General features: G+C 42.4%; 2 protein-coding genes across 3 annotated transcripts in view; both read right to left on the bottom strand.

Annotated features, from left to right (window-relative positions):
- LOC139568656 (metal transporter CNNM2-like) overlaps positions 1 to 6,369 on the bottom strand; it is a 71,318-nt gene extending 64,949 nt beyond the window's left edge. For both annotated transcript variants that reach the window (XM_071390635.1, XM_071390634.1), the window contains exon 1: positions 4,709 to 6,369. In XM_071390635.1, coding sequence (XP_071246736.1) covers positions 4,709 to 6,200 — 1,492 coding nt within the window. In that variant the 5' untranslated portion in view covers positions 6,201 to 6,369. The remainder of the gene's footprint in view (positions 1 to 4,708) is intronic.
- A 5,377-nt stretch (positions 6,370 to 11,746) lies between these two features.
- LOC139568560 (arsenite methyltransferase-like) lies at positions 11,747 to 20,356 on the bottom strand. Its single transcript, XM_071390476.1, is given in 11 exon segments — positions 11,747 to 12,559; positions 14,417 to 14,539; positions 14,766 to 14,905; positions 15,089 to 15,220; positions 15,355 to 15,436; positions 15,930 to 15,999; positions 16,121 to 16,257; positions 18,088 to 18,185; positions 18,188 to 18,231; positions 18,488 to 18,615; positions 20,237 to 20,356. Coding segments are annotated over 11 exon segments (1,077 nt in total). The 5' UTR covers positions 20,255 to 20,356; the 3' UTR covers positions 11,747 to 12,454.
- Between the last annotated feature and the right edge of the window lie 1,253 nt (positions 20,357 to 21,609).

Here is a 21,609-nt window from a genome sequence, read left to right as displayed (position 1 = left end):
TGGTTTACTTTACAGTTGCAGTGCAGAAAGTGAAAGCATCCTCTTCAACCACAAACAGAGCCAGCAAGAAACGGCTAATTCAGAATCCTCAGAAACCTGAGATCAAAAGTAAAACCAATTACGCTTTTCATGTCCTTTACACTGAGTATACCAACATTAGGAACACCTTCATAAGATTGTGTTGCGCACCCCCCCCCCCCCCCCCCCCTCAGAACACCTCAATGTGTTGGGGCATGGACTCTACAAGGTGTCAAAAGCATTCCACAGGGATGTTGACCCATGTTGACTCCAATGCTTCCCACAGTTGTGTCAAGTTGGCTGGATGTCCTCTGGATGGTGGACCATTCTTGAAACACACGGGAAACTGTTGAGTGTGAAAAACCCAGCAACGGTGGAGTTCTAGACACAAACCGGTGTGCCTGGCACCTACTACCATACCCCGTTCAAAGGCATTTACACTTTTGTCTTGTCCATTCACCCTCTGAATGGCAAACATACAAAATCCATGTCTCAATTGTCTCAAGGCTTAAAAATCCTTCAATAACCTGTCTCCTCCCTTTCATATACACTGACTGAAGTGGATTTAACAAGCGATATCCATAAGGGATCATATCTTTCACCTGGATTCACCTGGTCAGTCTGTGTCATGGAAAGAGCAGGTGTTCCTAATGTTTTTTCCACTCAGTGTATCTCTAAAGTATGTGGCTGTTGGAGCAGATGTGGCGGGAGGCTTTTCTCTTTCTTTCTTCAACCCAACTTCAGACGGCTGTGCAGCAACCAGCTCCACAAGAGGCAGTCAAATTAATTAACAATGACTTACAATACAAAGCACTTTGAACCGAGTGTGGTGCCGTGACTAGAGGCAGATTGACGAGAAACTTTGACCTCCCTTCCTCAGGATTTACAACCGCTCCAGAGGTTGGACGGAAGGAAGGCGAGTTCCCTCTGGAGCAGAGCCAAGAACAGGAACCCAAAGACCGCACTGGCACCTGGCCTCGTGGCCTTGCTGGGAGGCTGGAACCTGGAGGACGAGGGTTTAGTCTGACGTACCTTACCTATATGTACAATCTACAAAAAGGTTATATCTAGAACTTTAAAACTGCAATATATAACTTTTTTGGCGAGCCAACCAAATTCACACAGAAATAGGAGTTATAGATCTGTCATTCTCATTGAAAGCAAGTCTAAGAAGTGGTAGATCTGTTCTATGTGCACAATTTCTATGCTTCCCGTTCTTAAAGATGCACTATGCAGAAATCGCTCCGTCATTTCCTGGTTGCTATAATTCTAATAGTTCGGCTAATTTCAGTTTGTGACAAAACAAGCAAGAATCGTGTAGAGAATCACTGTACCATCTAAACCGCTGTGAAATATATTTTCCATAAGAAAAAATATAGCATTTTCAGCTGTGTGAAGCTGGTGTTCAAAACTGAAGGTAAAAGAGCCAGGGTGTTAGCTTTAGTGAATGAGAGCTGTGGTGGTAGATAATGGGGGTTTTACGGGTCATGTTCTGGGATCACTGATGATGTCTAAAGGACTGGCCATAGGTCAGCAATATCCTATAATAGATAAGATTATCAATGTAGCTGCTGTTCTGTTCTGACCACCTTCTAGTCTGCTAATCATATCCATGTATTAATGAATCCATTACGCAATAGCAAATGGATACCATTGTCCACTATATTAATAGAAACCTAATTTGAAGTAATCACACCACGGTTTCTGTAAAGATTTTCAACACTGACAGAAACCTTCAAATGAATGTGACCAAATGAATGAATATGCATAATATATAACATATTATACATTAGCCTTCAAACAAGGCTACTTTGACAAGCACAGTTATTTTTTCCATTAATTTACTTCTCATTAATCGGATTTTACAATAAACCAAAACAAACACTCGAGCGATTGAATAATGAATATAAAATGCCTAATTGACATTATTTCTCTGAAAAAACGGAGTTCAGTGAAATCATAGTCATATTGACTAGATGACCATGGTCACAACCAGTCTTAAAGTTAAGTATGATAGGCCACAAAGTGTAAGTAGTCTTTTTTAAGCCTCATAAAAAAACGTAATGATGTAAAAAATGTAATGATATAACAACCGTAATGATGTAACAACCGTAATGATGTAAAAAATGTAATGATATAACAACCGTAATGATATAACAACCGTAATGATGTAACAACCGTAATGATGTAAAAAATGTAATGATATAACAACCGTAATGATGTAACAACCGTAATGATGTAAAAAATGTAATGATATAACAACCGTAATGATATAACAACCGTAATGATGTAACAACCGTAATGATGTAAAAAATGTAATGATATAACAACCGTAATGATGTAACAACCGTAATGATGTAACAACCATAATGATGTAAAAACCGTAATGATGTAACAACCGTAATGATGTAACAACCGTAATGATGTAACAACCGTAATGATGTAACAACCGTAATGATGTAACAACCATAATGATGTAACAACCGTAATGATGTACCAACCATAATGATGTAAAAACAGTAATGATGTAACAACCGTAATGATGTAACAAAAAAACATGATGTAACAACCGTAATGATGTACCAACCATAATGATGTAAAAACCGTAATGATGTAACAACCGTAATGATGTAACAAAAAAATATGATGTAACAACCGGAATGATGTAACAACCGGAATGATGTAAAAAATGTAATGATATAACAACCGTAATGATGTAACAACCGTAATGATGTAACAACCGTAATGACATAACAACCGTAATGACGTAACAACCGTAATGACGTAACAACCGTAATGACGTAACAACCGTAATGATGTAACAACCGTAATGACGTAACAACCGTAATGACGTAACAACCGTAATGACGTAACAACCGTAATGATGTAACAACCGTAATGATGTAACAACCGTAATGACGTAACAACCGTAATGATGTAACAACTGTAATGACGTAACAACTGTAATGATGTAACAACCATAATGACGTAACAACTGTAATTATGTAACAACCGTAATGATGTAACAACCATAATGACGTAACAACCGTAATGACGTAACAACCATAATGACGTAACAACTGTAATTATGTAACAACCATAATGATGTAACAACCGTAATGACGTAACAACCATAATGACGTAACAACCGTAATGACGTAACAACTGTAATGACGTAACAACTGTAATGATGTAACAACCATAATGACGTAACAACCGTAATGATGTAACAACCATAATGACGTAACAACCGTAATGATGTAACAACCGTGTGCACAGAAGCTGCTTGATCAAAACGTATATCGTTCCTGCTATCAACAGACAGGTGTGATTGTCAGTGTCAGACTGTGACGAAACTAAAACGCACCTTAAAATGAAAACTTTACAAAGTGAGTAACTATGTCATAAAGTGTAACTGTGGGTGTTAAGAGAGAGGAGTTATTCATTAATCACACGGCTGCATTCCAGTGGGCAGGACGAAGGGAGTTATCACTACCATCATTCAGAGGCAATGCACACAACTGAGAGTAGGGAGAGGAGGGGATTTAAGCAGGTTCTCAAACAAGATGCCCCCACCTGATAACCTTAGCACTGACGCGGTTGTACCATTCCCATGAATGAATTTCCAAATGCAAGTCACAAACCACAGAGGGGGGGGAGAGAGAGAGAGAGAGAGAGAGAGAGAGAGAGAGAGAGAGAGAGAGAGAGAGAGAGAGAGAGAGAGAGAGAGAGAGAGAGAGAGAGAGAGAGAGAGAGAGAGAGAGAGAGAGAGAGAGAGAGTGGGAGGGGAACCGTGTGAACATTAACGAGGAATGGAAGTGATGGTGAAAGATAACATGAACATTCCCCCTCTCCACCTTTTCTTTGCAGGAAATGACCCAAGAGGTGACAACAAATGCTCCCTTACATCTCTGACAAGGAATGGCAGCCAGCTACTTTAGGATGCCATTCCTCCCCACCCCACCTCACCTCTTTAAAAAATTGTATCTGGGATTTTTTGTGACACCCTTCCTGATGAAGCAACGCCACACTCCATCTTCCTGAAAGTCGGTTTTCGTGGTTTGACTTAACATCTTTGTTTACACACTTGAAACACTTGGGGCATCAAGGAGACACCTGAAGGGCAGCAGGCCATCTGCGCTATGAGGTCATTCATGTGTCTCGGTCAAGTTTTAAATGACAGTAATCTGTTATTAGACAGTAAGACACACATTACTTGACCATCTTCCAGAGGGAAATGGTCTTTGAGCTCTCTATGATGTCATAGTATTACCATAGTAGGGGATCTGATCTGGATATTATTATGTCAAGTGTGTGACATTATACATCCAGTCAAGGAACTGGGACAGTGTTATTCCCAGAGGCAAATACCCCCTGATTGAAGATTGTGATGTTTTCCCTCACTTTAAAATGCCATAAATATGTTGACATGAATAGAAATCTACAGTGGAGATGTAATACAGTGAATTGACTGCTTACTAATGCGTAGCAACACTTGTCTCTCTAGGTTATTATATAATCGGTCTGTGTTCCGATGAAACCTCATTCTCACATTTGCAATGAATCGCTAGACCGTAGACATGCCAAATGAAAGCCGTGATGGAACAGTCATCACACATTTTGCTTGAAATGGCATGATCATTTGATTGACAGGATACAGTCGGCCAATAAAGAATGAAACCCCTCTCACCTTTCTTGAACTCCTCCAGCATGGCATCCAGCCTGGTGTCATTGAACACAAAATGCAGCTGATGGCTGTAAAACTTAGTGATGGTTTTCAGCGGCGTAGAATCGTCTGGGTCGACAAACGCCAGGTCCTTCACGAACAATAGATCCACAATGTTGGACCTCTCGCCCTCGAACACGGGGATGCGCGTGTAGCCGCTCTCCATAATTTCAGACATGGTGTTGAAGTCGAGGATAGCATCACCTGGAATCATAAAACAATCTCTTAGCGGGGTCATCACGTCCTCCACCGTCTTAGTCCGTAGTTCCAAGGCGCCCTGAATGATGTTCAACTCCTCTTTGACCAGATCATTGTACGGATCCGTGACTCGGAGCATCTCCAGAAGCTTCTCGCGGTTGTACACAGTGCCTATCTCTTGGCCCAAAAGGTAATCTAGAAGTTTGCTCACTGGGTATGACGCGGGGAAGGTGAGCAGCATGAAAAACTTGGTGAGGAAAATGGTGTTGGCTCCAACCGCAAGGCCATGTCTTGAGCATATGGCTTGAGGGACAATCTCTCCAAAGATGACAATTCCAATAGTTGACATCACCACAGCTATCAGCCCAGAACCTGCAATATCATCAAATAATATAGTTAGAGTTGTATTCACGAGCACGTTGCCTAGGAGAAGTGAGCAAAGCAGGTAATTCCCTTGGCTCCTAACTGGCTCTATCTTTTTGGCATAATTCTTCTCCATCTCTGTGCCACAATTCTGGACTATTTGGAGCTCCATTGGGTCCAGAGCCATCAGTCCCAAGTTCAACCCGCTGAACATGCCTGACAGACACAGCAGCATGGAAATGAAGATGACTTGAAGCCAGAAGGGGAGCAGAAACCTCTTCTCCTCCACAACTATCACTTTAGTGTCATCTCCGTCGTGGTAAATCCAGGTGTTTTCGGTCCACGGGTCGTGCAGGCCGGCGGCGTTGTGGGCAGGTGTCGAGGTGGCGATGCACAGGTAATACGATTTACTCCTCTCGGTTTTTCGAAGGGGTTTGACCTCGATTTCAACTACTCCCGACGTTCTGCGACTTAGAATGATGTTGGGCAAGATGATTATATCCGAGGTCCTGATACCGCAGGGATGCGCGGACGTATCCTCTTTGCTCCCGTTGTCCCCCGACAAGCTGTCGATGTCCCCGACTGGTCGGATCTGCTCGTGTTCCGTAAATGACATTTTGGACCAGGTCTCGTTGTTTATGTTTTGCCCGTATACCCTCAGTTTGACACGAGACCGTTCACTCACCCGTAGGTAGCCCCTATCCATAAAGGAAATGTCGTCCGTGTCCTCCAACCGGAGCCCGATGATAACCGTGTCCGACTCTACCCCTCCTTCCTTGCCACTTGTCGAGGTGACCAAACAACCGCTGACAGTTAAGAAAATCATCGTCAGAGCTCGAACCCGGCTAAGTGACGCCATTTTTGCAAAGGGTACTGGGGCCGACGGCTCAGCCATGTTGATAATGGGCAACCTCCTGAATGAAAAGGGCTTTTAAAAATCAGAGCCAATCGGAGTCCGCCTTCATCTCCACCGGGGGTCGCCGTGATTTGTGCAGCATCGGGGATCCAAGCGCTTGGTTCCACTACGAGTCCGAAACTGATTACTCCTAGAGCGAACTCGTGCCTCCCCTGATGTCCCGGAGACAGACGACGGTAGCACCCAATCCAGTACGGCAGTTGGACGGGGGCGGAGTTTTCGCCGCAGCTCCAACGAATGAAATTCCAAAACAAGCGCACCTCACGCAAAAAAGCCCAAGACACTTTCCTCGTGACTTTTTCAGATGGATTTCAGAGGCAACCAATAAATTATGAATTGGTGGGTAGATCCATAATATTTGATTTATCTGAGGGGAGTCATTATGCAATGTTCTCCATTGCAGAGGAGAGCGAGAGGTAGAGGGAGAGAGTTGTTTCAGCAGGCTGAATGGAATGCATGATTTTAGGCTATGTGACATTCTTTATGCATTTTAGATTAGTTCCTTAAGATGACCAAACAAGCAATTCATTTTATAGCTGAGGGTATGGTATGTCTTGTAGGCTATTTAAAGATGATCTGCAAAGCCTAATTGTAGGGAGGGTTGGTTGACCAACCAAACCAATACAAAGGCATGATAGGCATCGGAAATGATATAGATAGACAAAACGTACAGTAATTACCATGCGTAATATTAGCCTAATAAACAGATAATTACGCAAAATGCCCAGACGCATGTATAAGACATTATATTTTGAATACTGTAGCCTACAATGTTCTGGTGTGAAAATAATTAGTTATATCATACAAAGTGTGCAAATGCATTAATTAATCACCCATCATTAATAGGCAATTTAGCCTACGCATGTTGCGTAGGCTAATGCGGTGTTATGCATTAATCACATTTCAATGGGCTACTTTCACAAAAAAGTAGGCATTGGCCATCATTTAAATAAACGGAGGGATGGGTAGGATACTATTACAACATCACATTGAGGTAGTAGAGTCATTATCTGTCCAATCGGGGATTATGATGACAAAGGCACACATGTCAACTCATGGATAATAGTCCTATTCTGCCTGACATATCAGAACATGGAACAAAGCAAATAAACAACATCAGGTGAAGCACATATGGTTCTACTACAGATATATGTGTTTTTTCCTGTTTTCGGGTGATGGAATATTTCCGTCCTCTTCAGGGGCTGGTTGTTTATCAACAAAACCGACGCCTGCACAACTATGTGGCAAAACCGACAGGGTTGGCTGAGATTGTTGATAACGTGTAAACTACAGTTAGTCGCCAATATTCATTGAAAACATAAAGTTTCTCCATGAACACTTGTTGTCTCTAAAAATACATTGTTTCAGTTGTTGGTTAGGTAGCTAGCCAAGTTTAGCCATGTCAGCATTGAGGTGACAGTCAAATAACCAACAACAAAAATACCTGGTATCAAGAACAAGATACAACTAGCAGAAACGAGCCACTTACAATTCACCACAGGGCAGTTTCTTGTCATTTTTGCAAGCTATCTGGCCATCCAGAACCATGGACTTCTGCGCCTTTGAAGCGCGCGCAAAGTTTTCTAGACGTCGTCAGCTAACTAGTCTATAGGTGTTATGACAATGTAGTTGTGGCAGGGATTGTGCGCGGTAGACGCGCACCCACATCTGATTGGAGCAGTGCATCTCTGAGATTGCGTGCTCTCCTATAGGCGAACAGGGGAGGGTCTTTGAATAGCCTACACATTTTAATTTGGAATCAGACGTCAATATGTGCCAATGTTTATTTAAAATGTTCATAATTGCTAAAGAGCGGTGTAAAGGTAGAAGTGAAAACACAAATATTTTTTTCTCAATTTTGTGCATGCCTCAGCAATTGATCTCTCTCAGTGTCTTTTGCCCGATTGTAGGCTGTCTTTATCCAGGTGTCCTTGCATCCCAGTTCCTGGAAGCGGGAGGACAAAGCAGCAGTGTTAGTCTCACATTCAGATATGGATGAGCAGTTCCTACAGATTCTCAAGAACTGGCTAATGGGCAGCGTAGGCCTACGTGCTAAGCGACAACGTAAGGGCCGCATCACCGAACATAAGTCATCCACTCGTAGAAACAATCAGCAGTCTCCTGTCGCCAAGCGCAGAATTCAATCAGGACATTACAACACTCGATCAAGTTCATCGCGATAGAGAAGGTTCACATGCCCCTTAGGCATGATAACTAGTAAAACGATCATGCTTCTGGATCCACTACCTGGACACTGTCTCCCCAAGGGACGTAATGAGGAACTCGATCTCTTTTTGATTGAAAAACATTTAGCCTACTGTATCACAGCCATGTTTTGTTTAGATTTATTTGTATCAATATTGTTTAACCTTTGCACAAGTCATGGGAGCATTTCGCTACACCAGCAATAACATCTGCTAAATATTTGTATGCGACCAATACAATGTTATTTTGTTTGATAAAATGGTTTACAAAATTTAATAAACACCTCTTCCAATGAAATAGACCGGGGATGGGCAACTGGCTGCATGCGGCCCTTTTGTAGGCCTGTGGAATATTTTTTTTTTTAACTCAGTCGGGGTCTCAACTTCCTGTTGAGAGTTAGAATAATAGTATACACATGGTGCAATTTCGACATTTGGTTGTGCATCAGCGGTCACTCACCTACCCCATGTCAGCTACGTTTGTTTGATTGTTAAATGAGTCTAGTGGCCAGCTATCTAAACGTGTTGTAAGCATGATCGAATTACCGACCGGCGTGGGGCACATTGATCATCAGTTAAACATTTGCCCCCACCCTATGACAAAATGTGTAGAATAGCAGGAAATTAGCTGTAAAACTTCAAATTTCTGTCCACCCCATGACAAAATGAGTAGAATTGCATGAAATGAGTTATACAATTGCAACATTTTCACGGCAACGTGTTCTCTACGCCCAATGGCAAAACGTGCAGAATTGCAGGTAATTAACTTAAAATATATATATTTTATCTTCAGCTATCATGAATGGGGCTGATAAAATGTTTTGCCCGAAAGGTGTGGAGGGGGTTATGGATGTGGGTATGCAGAACAGTGGAGGCTGCTGAGGGGAATATAAGGAGCAAATGGAATGGAATCAAACACCTGGAAACCACGTGTTTGATACCATTCCACTGATTCTACTCCAGTCATTACCACGAGCCTGTCCTCCCAAATGAAGGTGCCACCAACCTCCTGTGACACAGACCCACTAGCCACTGTAGCCCCTCATGATGAGTCAAGGTTTCCCATCCTTGACATAGAATCCAGATGAAAGCTATGACCCCTGATTGTCACTTGTTAAATCCACTTCAATCAGTGGAGATGAAGGGGAGGAGACAAGTTAGAGAAGGATTTTTAAGCCTTGAGACATGGATTGTGTGTGGGTGCCATTGAAAGGGTGAATGGGCAAGACAAGATGCCTTTGAACGGGGTATGGTAGTAGGTGCCAGGCACACCGATTTGTGTCAAGAACTGCAATTCTGCTAGTTTTTCACACTCAACAGTTTCCTGTGTGTATCAATAATGATCCACCACCTAAAGGACATCCAGCCAACTTAGTTTGATGTTGATTTATTAGGATCCCAATTAGCCAATGGTGACAGCTAGTCTTACTGTGGTCTGACAGACAATGAAAAAGACCATTTACATACATCTAAAAACATGAACATGTATGTCAGTACATACACAACAAGTGGAAACTTGACACAACTGTGGGAAGCATTGGAGTCAACATGGGCCAGCATCCCTGTAGAACGCTTTCAACACCTTGTAGAGTCCATGCCGAGATGAATCGAGGCTGTTCTGAGAGGGGGTGCAACTCAATATTAGGAAGCTGTTCTTAATGTTTTGTACACTCAGTGTATATATCATGTTGACCTATGATTCTGTCTAAATGTATTGTCTAATACAGTGGGGAGAACAAGTATTTGATACACTGCCGATTTTGCAGGTTTTCCTACTTACAAAGCATGTAGAGGTCTGTAATTTTTATCATAGGTACACTTCAACTGTGAGAGACGGAATCTAAAACAAAAATCCAGAAAATCACATTGTATGATTTTTAAATAATTAATTTGCATTTTATTGCATGACATAAGTATTTGATCACCTACCAACCAGTAAGAATTCCGGCTCTCACAGACCTGTTAGTTTTTCTTTAAGAAGCCCTCCTGTTCTCCACTCATTACCTGTATTAACTGCACCTGTTTGAACTCGTTACCTGTATAAAAGACACCTGTCCACACACTCAATCAAACAGATTCCAACCTCTCCACAATGGCCAAGACCAGAGAGCTGTGTAAGGACATCAGGGATAAAATTGTAGACCTGCACAAGGCTGGGATGGGCTACAGGACAATAGGCAAGCAGCTTGGTGAGAAGGAAACAACTGTTGGCGCAATTATTAGAAAATGGAAGAAGTTCAAGATGACGGTCAATCACCCTCGGTCTGGAGCTCCATGCAAGATTTCACCTCGTGGGGCATCAATGATCATGAGGAAGGTGAGGGATCAGCCCAGAACTACACGGCAGGACCTGGTCAATGACCTGAAGAGAGCTGGGACCACAGTCTCAAAGAAAACCATTAGTAACAGACTACGCCGTCATGGATTAAAATCCTGCAGCGCACGCAAGGTCCCCCTGCTTAAGCCAGTGCATGTCCAGGCCTGTCTGAAGTTTGCCAATGACCATCTGGATGATCCAGGGGAGGAATGGGAGAAGGTCATGTGGTCTGATGAGACAAAAATAGAGCTTTTTGGTCTAACTCCACTCGCCGTGTTTGGAGGAAGAAGAAGTATGAGTACAACCCCAAGAACACCATCCCAACCGTGAAGCATGGAGGTGGAAACATCATTCTTTGGGGATGCTTTTCTGCAAAGTGGACAGGACGACTGCACCGTATTGAGGGGAGGATGGATGGGGCCATGTATCGCGAGATCTTGGCCAACAACCTCCTTCCCTCAGTAAGAGCATTGAAGATGGGTCGTGGCTGGGTCTTCCAGCATGACAACGACACGAAACACACAGCCATGGCAACTAAGGAGTGGCTCCGTAAGAAGCATCTCAAGGTCCTGGAGTGGCCTAGCCAGTCTCCAGACCTGAACCCAATAGAAAATCTTTGGAGGGAGCTGAAAGTCCGTATTGCCCAGCGACAGCCCCGAAACCTGAAGGATCTGGAGAAGATCTGTAGGGAGGAGTGGGCCAAAATCCCTGCTGCAGTGTGTGCAAACCTAGTCAAGAACTACAGGAAACGTATGATCTCTGTAATTGCAAACAAAGGTTTCTGTACCAAATATTAAGTTCTGCTTTTCTGATGTATCAAATACTTATGTCATGCAATAAAATGCAAATTAATTACTTAAAAATCATACAATGTGATTTTCTGGATTTTTGTTTTAGATTCCGTCTCTCATAGTTGAAGTGTACCTATGATAAAAATTACAGACCTCTACATGCTTTGTAAGTAGGAAAACCTGCAAAATCGGCAGTGTATCAAATACTTGTTCTCCCCACTGTATGTATACCTTTGTAAACATTGTATATAGAAATATATTGTCAACTGTGACTTGATTGCTAACCAACTGTCTAATTGAAATGACTAATTGTTGCCACCCGTTGTTCACTTGAACTTGTATGAATACAGACTGCAGGAGTTTCCTCACAAAGCACACTCTTGAAAAATACAGAGTCGAAACTTTGGGTGTTTATGAATGAAATGAAAATACTAAGAATATAACTGATATCCCGAGTGTACTTTCCCCTGTGGATCAGTGGAGGCTGGTGGAAGGAGGTATAGGAGGATGGGCTCATTGTAATGTCTGGAATGGTATTAATGCAACGGAGTCAAGCGCGGTTTCCATATTTGCGATGTTTGATACCGTTCCATTCATTCCATTTCTGCCATTAGAATGAGCATATCCTCCAATAGCTCCTCACACCAGCCTCCACTGCCGTGGATATATTTTTTGCATTTCTCTCCCACACACCCATCTTGAAATCTAAGGCCAACTTCATTAAAGAGAGACACACTGACCACTTCTTCACTGCCGGAAATGTGTTTGGATTATGATAATATTCACACAGTTAAACAATTAACACATGAGCCTAACTTAAGGCTTGACAGAAATCCATAGTTTGACATGAATTACAATTATTGTTCATTCATACACAGTATAATCATTCTCTGTGTCTCTCTCATATCTTGGCTACCCCCATCACTTGCAACAGGATGACTCTGCACCACAGCACCCCCCTGTGGCAGAAGAGACAGTTGCACTCCCCAGCTGCAGCACCAGTTCAAAGGGATTCACCGTGCCCACCTGCAATGACACACAGCATGACAGACAGCACAGGGTTTCCCTGGAAATCACTGAAAAACACCGCATGCCATATTTACACAACGTCATGGTAGTGCATTATGTAATAACCTTATATGATAATAACTCCACTATCTTACAAGGTTAGGGTTCATTCCATATAACCTCCAGTCAATTCAGCAATGTATTTAAAGTTAATTACAGAGAAATACCATTTAAATAATATTATTTAAATAATAACCATTTAAATCACATTTATTACATTACATATCAAACTCCATGTTGTGTCATATTATGCAACTGCTGTCAGCGACCCTGGATCGGTATTTGTGACTATGCAATATGTTTTTATCTGCCATTAGTTTATCTTTTCACCGTTTGCCTGAAGCTGTAGCTTGTACAAGCTGTACATACTTTCCATACAGTTTATTACGGCATGAGATCATGGACCTGGGCCCGTATCCACAAAGCATCTCAGAGGAGGAATGCTGATCTAGGATCAGTGTTTGCCTTTTAGGTCATTATAAGATAAGATTATATGGACAGATCCTAGATCAGCACTACTACACTGAGATGCTTTGTGAATACAGGCCCTGATCTGTTTGCCCTTTGAGTTCACTTGCAACAGAGAGTCTAAAAGGTAGAGATAATAATCACCTAAACTAGAGTTAGGAGCGAACTAAATAAAGTACCTGGTAACTAGCTTTGGGAGACAACACCTATTGTCTCTCAGTAAAAGGTTACCAGTAGCTTTGGGACACAACATCAGTAGTCTGTGTACTGGTTGGACTCCCTGAGTTGTGCCTCGTTCTGGAGGTTGGCGACGGAAAATAACCATTCCACAATATAGCCAGCTACACCCCAAAAAATGTCCTGTCAACAAAAGCATATGTATAATCTCTAGGAACTCTACTTACCAAACATAAAGTGAAATAAGTCCCTCGCTATAAAATAAACACAACACAATAAATACAACTTTTACCCAAACCGCACCATATTCCTTCCAAGTTTGACCCCTCCCTTCACACAAGACTTCCTACCACTAAATCTACCACTGTTCACACAGCAGGAATATGATGCGGTTTGGACAAAAGTTGGATTCAGATGTTTATTTAATAGCGAAGGACATATTTTTGTTGTTGTAGGTGAAGCCGGCCACAATGTGGTATGGTTCTTTTCCGTCGCCAACCACCAGAACGATGCACAACTCAGGGAGCTCAACCAACACACAGACTACCGATGATGTGTCCCAAAGCTACTGGTAACCCTTGACTGAGAGACAACAGGTATTACACCTGTTGTCTCTCAGTCAAGGGTTACCAGTAGCTTTGGGACACATCATGATGCATTATGATGCAATTATAATACAGTGTATAAAGCATTGTAAAACTTGTCACGAGAATACAACCTGGATGAGACCTCAACCAGCCTCAGCCTCCTTAGGTTCAAGGCTAAACTAAACACCCACAGCCTGAAGAATGTGTAGGGAGTATGAAAAGATTCAAACTGTAGGAAACATAATCAAACCAAATATAGTCCTCAGTGTGTGTGTGTTTTGTGCTTGCGCTAATGTGTGTGTGTGTGGTTTCAGTGACCATGAGGGACCATGATAAGAAGACATTGAGACATTCCATTGGCTGACGGGAGGACATGCATTCCTTCCTGGTTAAAGGTTCCCAGCAGGACTTTAACGCAGCCTAGTTGTGACTGCAGCACATCTGCTTGACCTTGGTGCGTGCGTAGGGGCTAGAGGTCAATTTGGAATTCACAGTGGGAAGGTGTCAGCGGATGTGTCATGAACTTTATACACACACATCTAAAACTCACATTAGGTGCAATTGTCCTGGTATTGGTACAAACCTTGGGTTTCTTTACACTACATCCAGCAGGTACCCCGGGCGGTTGGAAAGTGAACTCCTCAGCAAACCTGGAGTGGCTGAGGATGCTGGCCACCTCTCCATCCACCTCCACTACCTCATCCACCTGGGGGAGACACACACACAAATATTACTCACTGTGTAAAACACACCGGGCACAGATCTAGGATCAGTATGATCCAATATAACTTTATTTGCCAAACTGTTACATGGGAAATGTGTTTTCTGCTCTGCTTTCAACTTCCCCATACAACACAAACATACTCATATTGGAGAGGAGCAAAGCCCAACTCCATTTTGCAGAAAAACACAAAACAGTATCTTGTACAAACCTTGAATGTGTACTGAGCGTCAAACTCCAGACTCTCCTCAAAACCAGTGATGTTGCCATTGTATATGACCAGAGAGCCCTTATTAGAGATTTTGGGGATCTTGAAGAGACGGTAGGTGGCAGAGACAAACTTGTAGTCACCTGTAATTCCAGATGAAATATCAACGTGTTGAACAGTCAATCTTAAAAATGTGGGGTCCCATGTATCAATGCTATAGACCCAGTATGTTATAACAATGTAACCGCTATATGGTAACTTATATGGTTAAGAGCTGATGGAAAAAATGTCCCGTCTCATGTTTAAGACGAGTCAACACATCTCACCTAGGACGGCCTCCAGTTCCATGTTGTCCACGGTGATGACGTTGGCCGTGACCAATCGCGGGGGGCTGAATCCCACCTCCTGAGCCAATCGCACGAGGTCCTCCCACCAAAGCGCTCCGCCTAAACACTCCCCTAACGACAGCGTTAACATCTACAGTTCACCTAGGTTATTAACTGCTGCTGGTCCTACAAATATAAATAGCATCTAGAACCAGTCTAAAGCAGTGTGAAATGTAATACAGAAGCTGCTTAGTAGACATACACACCCCACAGGACTTTGTGATTCTTGATCTGATCGGAGAGCTTACTGCTACTATAGACATCACTGAAGTACAGCTCTCCTCCATGCTGACAACCAGAGAGAGTAGCAAACATCTTTAGTGTGCCGGCTTAGAAGACGTGAACGAAAGGGAAAGAAGGATGCCTAGTCAGTTGTACAACGATGCGCTCAACTGAAATGTGTCTGCTGCATTTCAATGTTACCAAGCTAGGATTCTCTTTCTTAATGACGTTTCACTGACACGTTTAAGTACAGTAACAGCATTTGACTTCTAAGGGCGGCGGCGTAGCCTAGTGGTTAGAGCGTTGGACTAGTAACCGTAAAGGTTACAAATCTGTCGTTCTCCCCCTGAACAAGGCAGTTAACCCACTGTTCCTAGGCCGTCGTTGAAAATAAGAATTTGTTCTTAACTGACTTGCCTAGTTAAATAAAGGTCAAATTAAAAATAAAAAGGACTGGAGCATGACATGAACCTTCCTTACAAGCTTGAAAGGGTTCATTGAAGTTTTGTTGGTTGTAATTACCGGATTTCTACATGATACCGTATAGCACACAGTGTACCTTCAGCACGCGGTAAGCATCACTCAATACTTTTCTCTTGTCTGGGGACAAATTCACCACACAGTTGGATCTGTCGCACAACAAAAGGGGCAAATAATGAACCCTCACCGTACACTAATCACTATGATATTACTGTAAAAATGAACTGTAATCTTTCAAGGGTAAACAAACAACCAACAATGGCATCTTACATGATGATATCGAAGGAGTCCTCCTTGAGTCCAGCCTCCTTTAGAGCTTCGATGTAGCCCTGAACAAAGTCCACGTTGGGCTTCTCGTATCCAAACTCCTGCGTGTGGTGGTCCACGTACTTTCTAGCAACCTCAAGCTATGAAGAAAGAAAAACGGATGTGTTCCCAGGACCGAAACACTCCAAAACAAGAACAGAAAAAACGGGGAATTTGGTTTGCACATATATACAGTGGCTTGCGAAAGTATTCACCCCCCTTGGCATTTTTCCTATTTTGTTGCCTTACAACCTGGAATTAAAATGTATTTTGGGGGGGGTTGTATCATTTGATTTACACAACATGCCTACCACTTTGAAGATGCAAAATATTTTTTCTTGTGAAACAAACAAGACAAAAAAAATGAAAACTTGAGCGTGCATAACTATTCACCCCCTTCCCTCAGTCAATTCAGTGTAAAGCCACATTTTGCAGCAATTACAGCTGCACGTCTCTTGGGGTAGGACTCAATTAGCTTGGCACATCTATCCACTGGGATTTTTGCCCATTCTTCAAGGCAAAACTGCTCCAGCTCCAAGTTGGATGGGTTCCACTGGTGTACAGCAATCTTTAAGTCATACCACAGATTCTCAATTGGATTGAGGTCTGGGCTTTGACTAGGCCATTCCAAGACATTTAAATGTTTCCCCTTAAACCACTCGAGTGTTGCTTTAGCAGTATGCTTAGGATCATTGTCCTGCTGAAAGGTGAACCTCTGTCCCAGTCTCAAATCTCTGGAAGACAAACCGGTTTCCCTCAAGAATTTCCCTGTATTTAGCGCCATCCATCATTCATTCAATTCTGACCAGTTTCCCAGTCCCTGCCGATGAAAAACATCCCTGCAGCATGATGCTGCTACCACCATGCTTCACTGTGGGGATGGTGTTCTCGGGGTGATGAGAGGTGTTGGGTTTGCATCAGACATAACGTTTTCCTTGATGGCCAAAAAGCTCAATTTTAGTCTCATCTGACCAGAGTACCTTCTTCCATATGTTTGGGGAGTCTCCCACATGCCTTTTGGCAAACACCAAACGTGTTTGCTTATTTTTTTCTTTAAGCAATGGCTTTTCTCTGGCCACTCTTCTGTAAAGCCCAGCTCTGTGGAGTATACAGCTAAATGTGGTCCTATGGACAGATACTCCAATCTCTGCTGTGGAGCTTTGCAGCTCCTTCAGGGTTGTCTTTGGTCTCTTTGTTGCCTCTCTGATTAATGCCCTCCTTGCCTGGTCTGTGAGTTTTGGTGGCCGGCCCTCTTTTGGCAGGATTGTTGTGGTGCCATATTCTATCCATTATTTAATAATGGATTTAATGGTGCTCTGTGGGATGTTCAAAGTTTCATATATTTTTTTATAACCCAACCCTGATCTGTACTTCTCCACAACTTTGTCCCTGGCCTGATTGGAGAGCTCCTTGGTCTTCATGGTGCCGCTTCCTTGGTGGTGCCCCTTGCTTAGTGGTGTTTCAGACTCTGGGGCCTTTCAGAACAAGTGTATATATACTGAGATCATGTGATAGATCATGTGACACTTAGATTGCACACAGGTGGACTTTATTTAACAAATTTTGTGACTTCTGAAGGCAATTGGTTGCACCTGATCTTATTTATGGTCTTCATAGCAAAGGGGGTGAATACATATGCACGCACCACTTTTCCATTTTTAATTGCAATTTTTTGGGGGGAACAAGTTATTTTTTAAATTTCACTTTACCAATTTGGACTATTTTGTGTATGTCCATTACATGAAATCCAAATAAAAATCAATTTAAATTACAGGTTGTAATGCAACAAAATAGGAAAATGCCAAAGGGGATGAATACTTTTTCAAGGCACTGTAAACAAGCACCACAAAGTGTTGTGTTCAGCAATTGCCCTTTATGATATTAAAAACATTTTAATTGAATGGTCACCACCACACCACACAGTTGTGTACCTGGTCCTCAGTCATGTCGATGCCTGTGACGTGGCCCTTCTCCCCGACCAGTTGGCTGAGCATGTAGCAGTCTCTCCCACTGCCACTGCCCAGGTCCAGCAGCCCTCCAGACACTCTGGGACCACCAGCCCACACCCATAGTACCTGACAGAACAACAGCAGGTCAAGGGCTAAATGGTGAGTGTATTGAATCAAGTGTAACAGTTATTCATGGGTGATTCATCAATCTTATTCACAACAATCGTATCCTTAACAATCTACAGGCAAGCAGGCAGACACAGACCGACAGAGACAGAAAGACACACAGACATGCAATTATGTGTGAAAATGACTTATGATACCACTGATGTTATCAAAATGTCATTACATTGTAAGTACAATGTTACAATAGTGAACCCACTTGCCTGTGACTTCAGGATGGATCTTCTTCAGAGCCTTGAGGATGAAGGCTGGGATGGGCTGAGACGGGGCTAAGCAGGCATTACTCTTCAGGTCAGACGTTTTCTTCAGGGTCTTCCCATAGTAGTCCTGAGGGAAGGTTAAAAATACCTACTGTATCAAGATTTATGATGAAAGTCTTACACATTTTTACTTGGCTGCATCTCGTTCCATGATGATCAATTTAAGGTTAATGTTCAACTTCATTAATTCAACTAGGCTATCAGTAGCCATAAGCATACTGCCTGGACATAATGTGATGAATGTACAACACATTAGGAACACCTTCCTAATATTGCGTTGCACCCCCTTTTGCCCTCAGAACAGCCTCAATTCATGACTCTACAAAGCATGACTCTAGGTGTTGAAAGTGTTCCACAGGGATGCTGGCCCATTTTGACTCCAATTCTTCCCACAGTTGTGTCAAGTTGGCTGGATGTCCTTTGGGTGGTGAACCATTATTGATACACGCAGTAAACTGTTGAGCGTGAAAAACCCAGCAGCGTTGCAGTTTTTGACACTCAAACCGGTGCGCCTGGCACCTACTACCATACCCCGTTCAAACAAACACCCTCTGAATGGCACACAATCCATGTCTCAATTGTATCAAGGCTTAAAAATCCTTCTCTAACTTGTCTCCTTCCCTTCATCTACAATGATTGAAGTGGATTTAACAAGTGACATCAACAAGGGATCATAGCTTTCACCTGGATTCACCTGGTCAGTCTATGTCATGGAAAGAGCAGGTGAGCCTAATGTTTTGTACACTCAGTGTATAAACCTACTCTACTAGTCAGCAATGGGCTACAAATATATATCAAATGTACTAACAAAATTATACTTCAACTTTGTCATACCTTGACATCCACATGAATCACTGAATCAACGAAACAGCCTTCCCCGCAATACCTATACAAATGTAAGACATGCCATTTAGCTGTAGGTAAATTAACGGACAGACATTTTCACAACAGAAAAAAACATGGTCAAGACAAACATGTCAAACAAGACCTTGTTACAGTAACCTGCAAGTATATTGTCACGATAGGCCATTGCAACGATGTCGCGATTGTAACGAGTCGTGGGAAACAGTTTGGTCTTTCACTTTGCACAATCTGAAAAATTGTAGCATATGCTGGCTGGATTGTGTGAAAACAATTGTAATAAGAAATGACACTGCGAGGGGCATGGCTAACAACTTGAACAACACATGGCTAACAACTTGAACAACACATGGCTAACAACTTGAACAACACATGGCTAACAACTTGAACAACACATGGCTAACAACTTGAACAACACATGGCTAACAACTTGAACAACACATGGCTAACAACTTGAACAACACATGGCTAACAACTTGAACAACACATGGCTAACAACTTGAACAACACATGGCTAACAACTTGAACAACACATGGCTAACAACTTGAACAACACATGGCTAACAACTTGAACAACACATGGCTAACAACTTGAACAACACATGGCTAACAACTTGAACAACACATGGCTAACAACTTGAACAACACATGGCTAACAACTTGAACAACACATGGCTAACAACTTGAACAACACATGGCTAACAACTTGAACAACACATGGCTAACAACTTGAACAACACATGGCTAACAACTTGAACAACACATGGCTAACAACTTGAACAACACATGGCCAACAACTTGAACAACTGACACTTGTGGAAGCTTACCCGTGTTCTTTCTTGCATTCAGCCATTGTGGTCCAAATGACCCTAATTATTACACAAGTCTAATAAATAAACATTGGAATCAAAGTTCATTTTACATGACCTGTCATAACAAAATGTTAACTTCCTGGTTCTCTGTACCGCCCCCTATCCTTCAAATTAAAAGTCTCTTTCAAAATAAAATGTCAAAACTGGTTTAACACTCCTGTTGTGTTCTGGTCGAATTGGACCGATTTACAAGTTCTCTCTCTCTCTCTGAAAAATGTAGTTAACTTAATCTGATTGTCACAAGATTCCATAACTTTGTCAAAAAAGGGCCTCTGAACACACAAAATACATTTAGATGATTTTCCATTACATTTTGGGTGTTTTATTTAACTTTTGTACAGCTGTGGTATTCCCGGTCAGAAATGACCGGTCATTAGATATAAATGGGTGAGACTACAATTAGTGTATAAAATTGAGTTCAGGCACATGCCCATTCATCAGATGGTCACACTTCCTCTCCCAGACCCCCACATGCATGTGTGTTTGAGCATGCACATGCACACAACTCACTCCCCTTCTTGGCTTCCATGGCAACCCCCACAGGAACCATTCTCCAATAGAATCTTTCCCCCACGGGAACCACACCTGTTAACATTCTCACAAACAATCACAACATTGTTTCAATAATATATAGAACTTTTCTCGCAGCTCTGGCACATAAAGCTTTTTTGAGGCCTTGGTCACAATTCATTCTGTGGCAGCAAAATGACCAAACGATATACTGTATGTGAGTAAGGCTCTTGATCATATCTTTGATCATGACACTGGTGGAGGAGAGAGGCCAGGAAACTGACAGTGAAGATGCATTAGGGGAGGAAGTGTCAGAAGTTGAAGACAACACAGAATATGATCCAGACCAAGAGACAACCGATGTGGAACAATCCAGTGACGAGGAAGAGGGCCCTGCTGAGGTTGTTGTTACATTCCGGTCAAAGAATGGGAATTTGTCCTGGTCTTCATCCCAACCTGAGAGGTCAGCTGAAAATGTTATCAGGATGATCCCAGGGCCAACAAGATACGCCGTATCCCGGGTTGATGACATACAATCCTGCTTCGAACTGTTCCTGACAGAGTCAATCGAAACTATAGTGATAACCATGACCAACTTGGAGGGGAGACACGCGTGTTATGTTCACAAAGACAACTGAAAGGAGGTAGACCAGACAGACGTCAAAGCATACGTGGGTCTCTTGATTTATCAGTTTGTGATAAATAGCACAATATGTTTCATCTGAGTATTTGTTATAGTCCAAATAATCCATTCATTAAACTTTTTTTTAACTCAAAAACCAGTTGTATGAGCTCAGGTCAATGAGGCCTACAGGCCA

This window comes from Salvelinus alpinus, chromosome 2 (assembly GCF_045679555.1).
Source record: "Salvelinus alpinus chromosome 2, SLU_Salpinus.1, whole genome shotgun sequence".
Lineage (NCBI taxonomy): Eukaryota > Metazoa > Chordata > Actinopteri > Salmoniformes > Salmonidae > Salvelinus > Salvelinus alpinus.
Note: the sequence above shows the minus strand (reverse complement) of the source record. Positions and strands in the feature narration are given on the sequence as shown.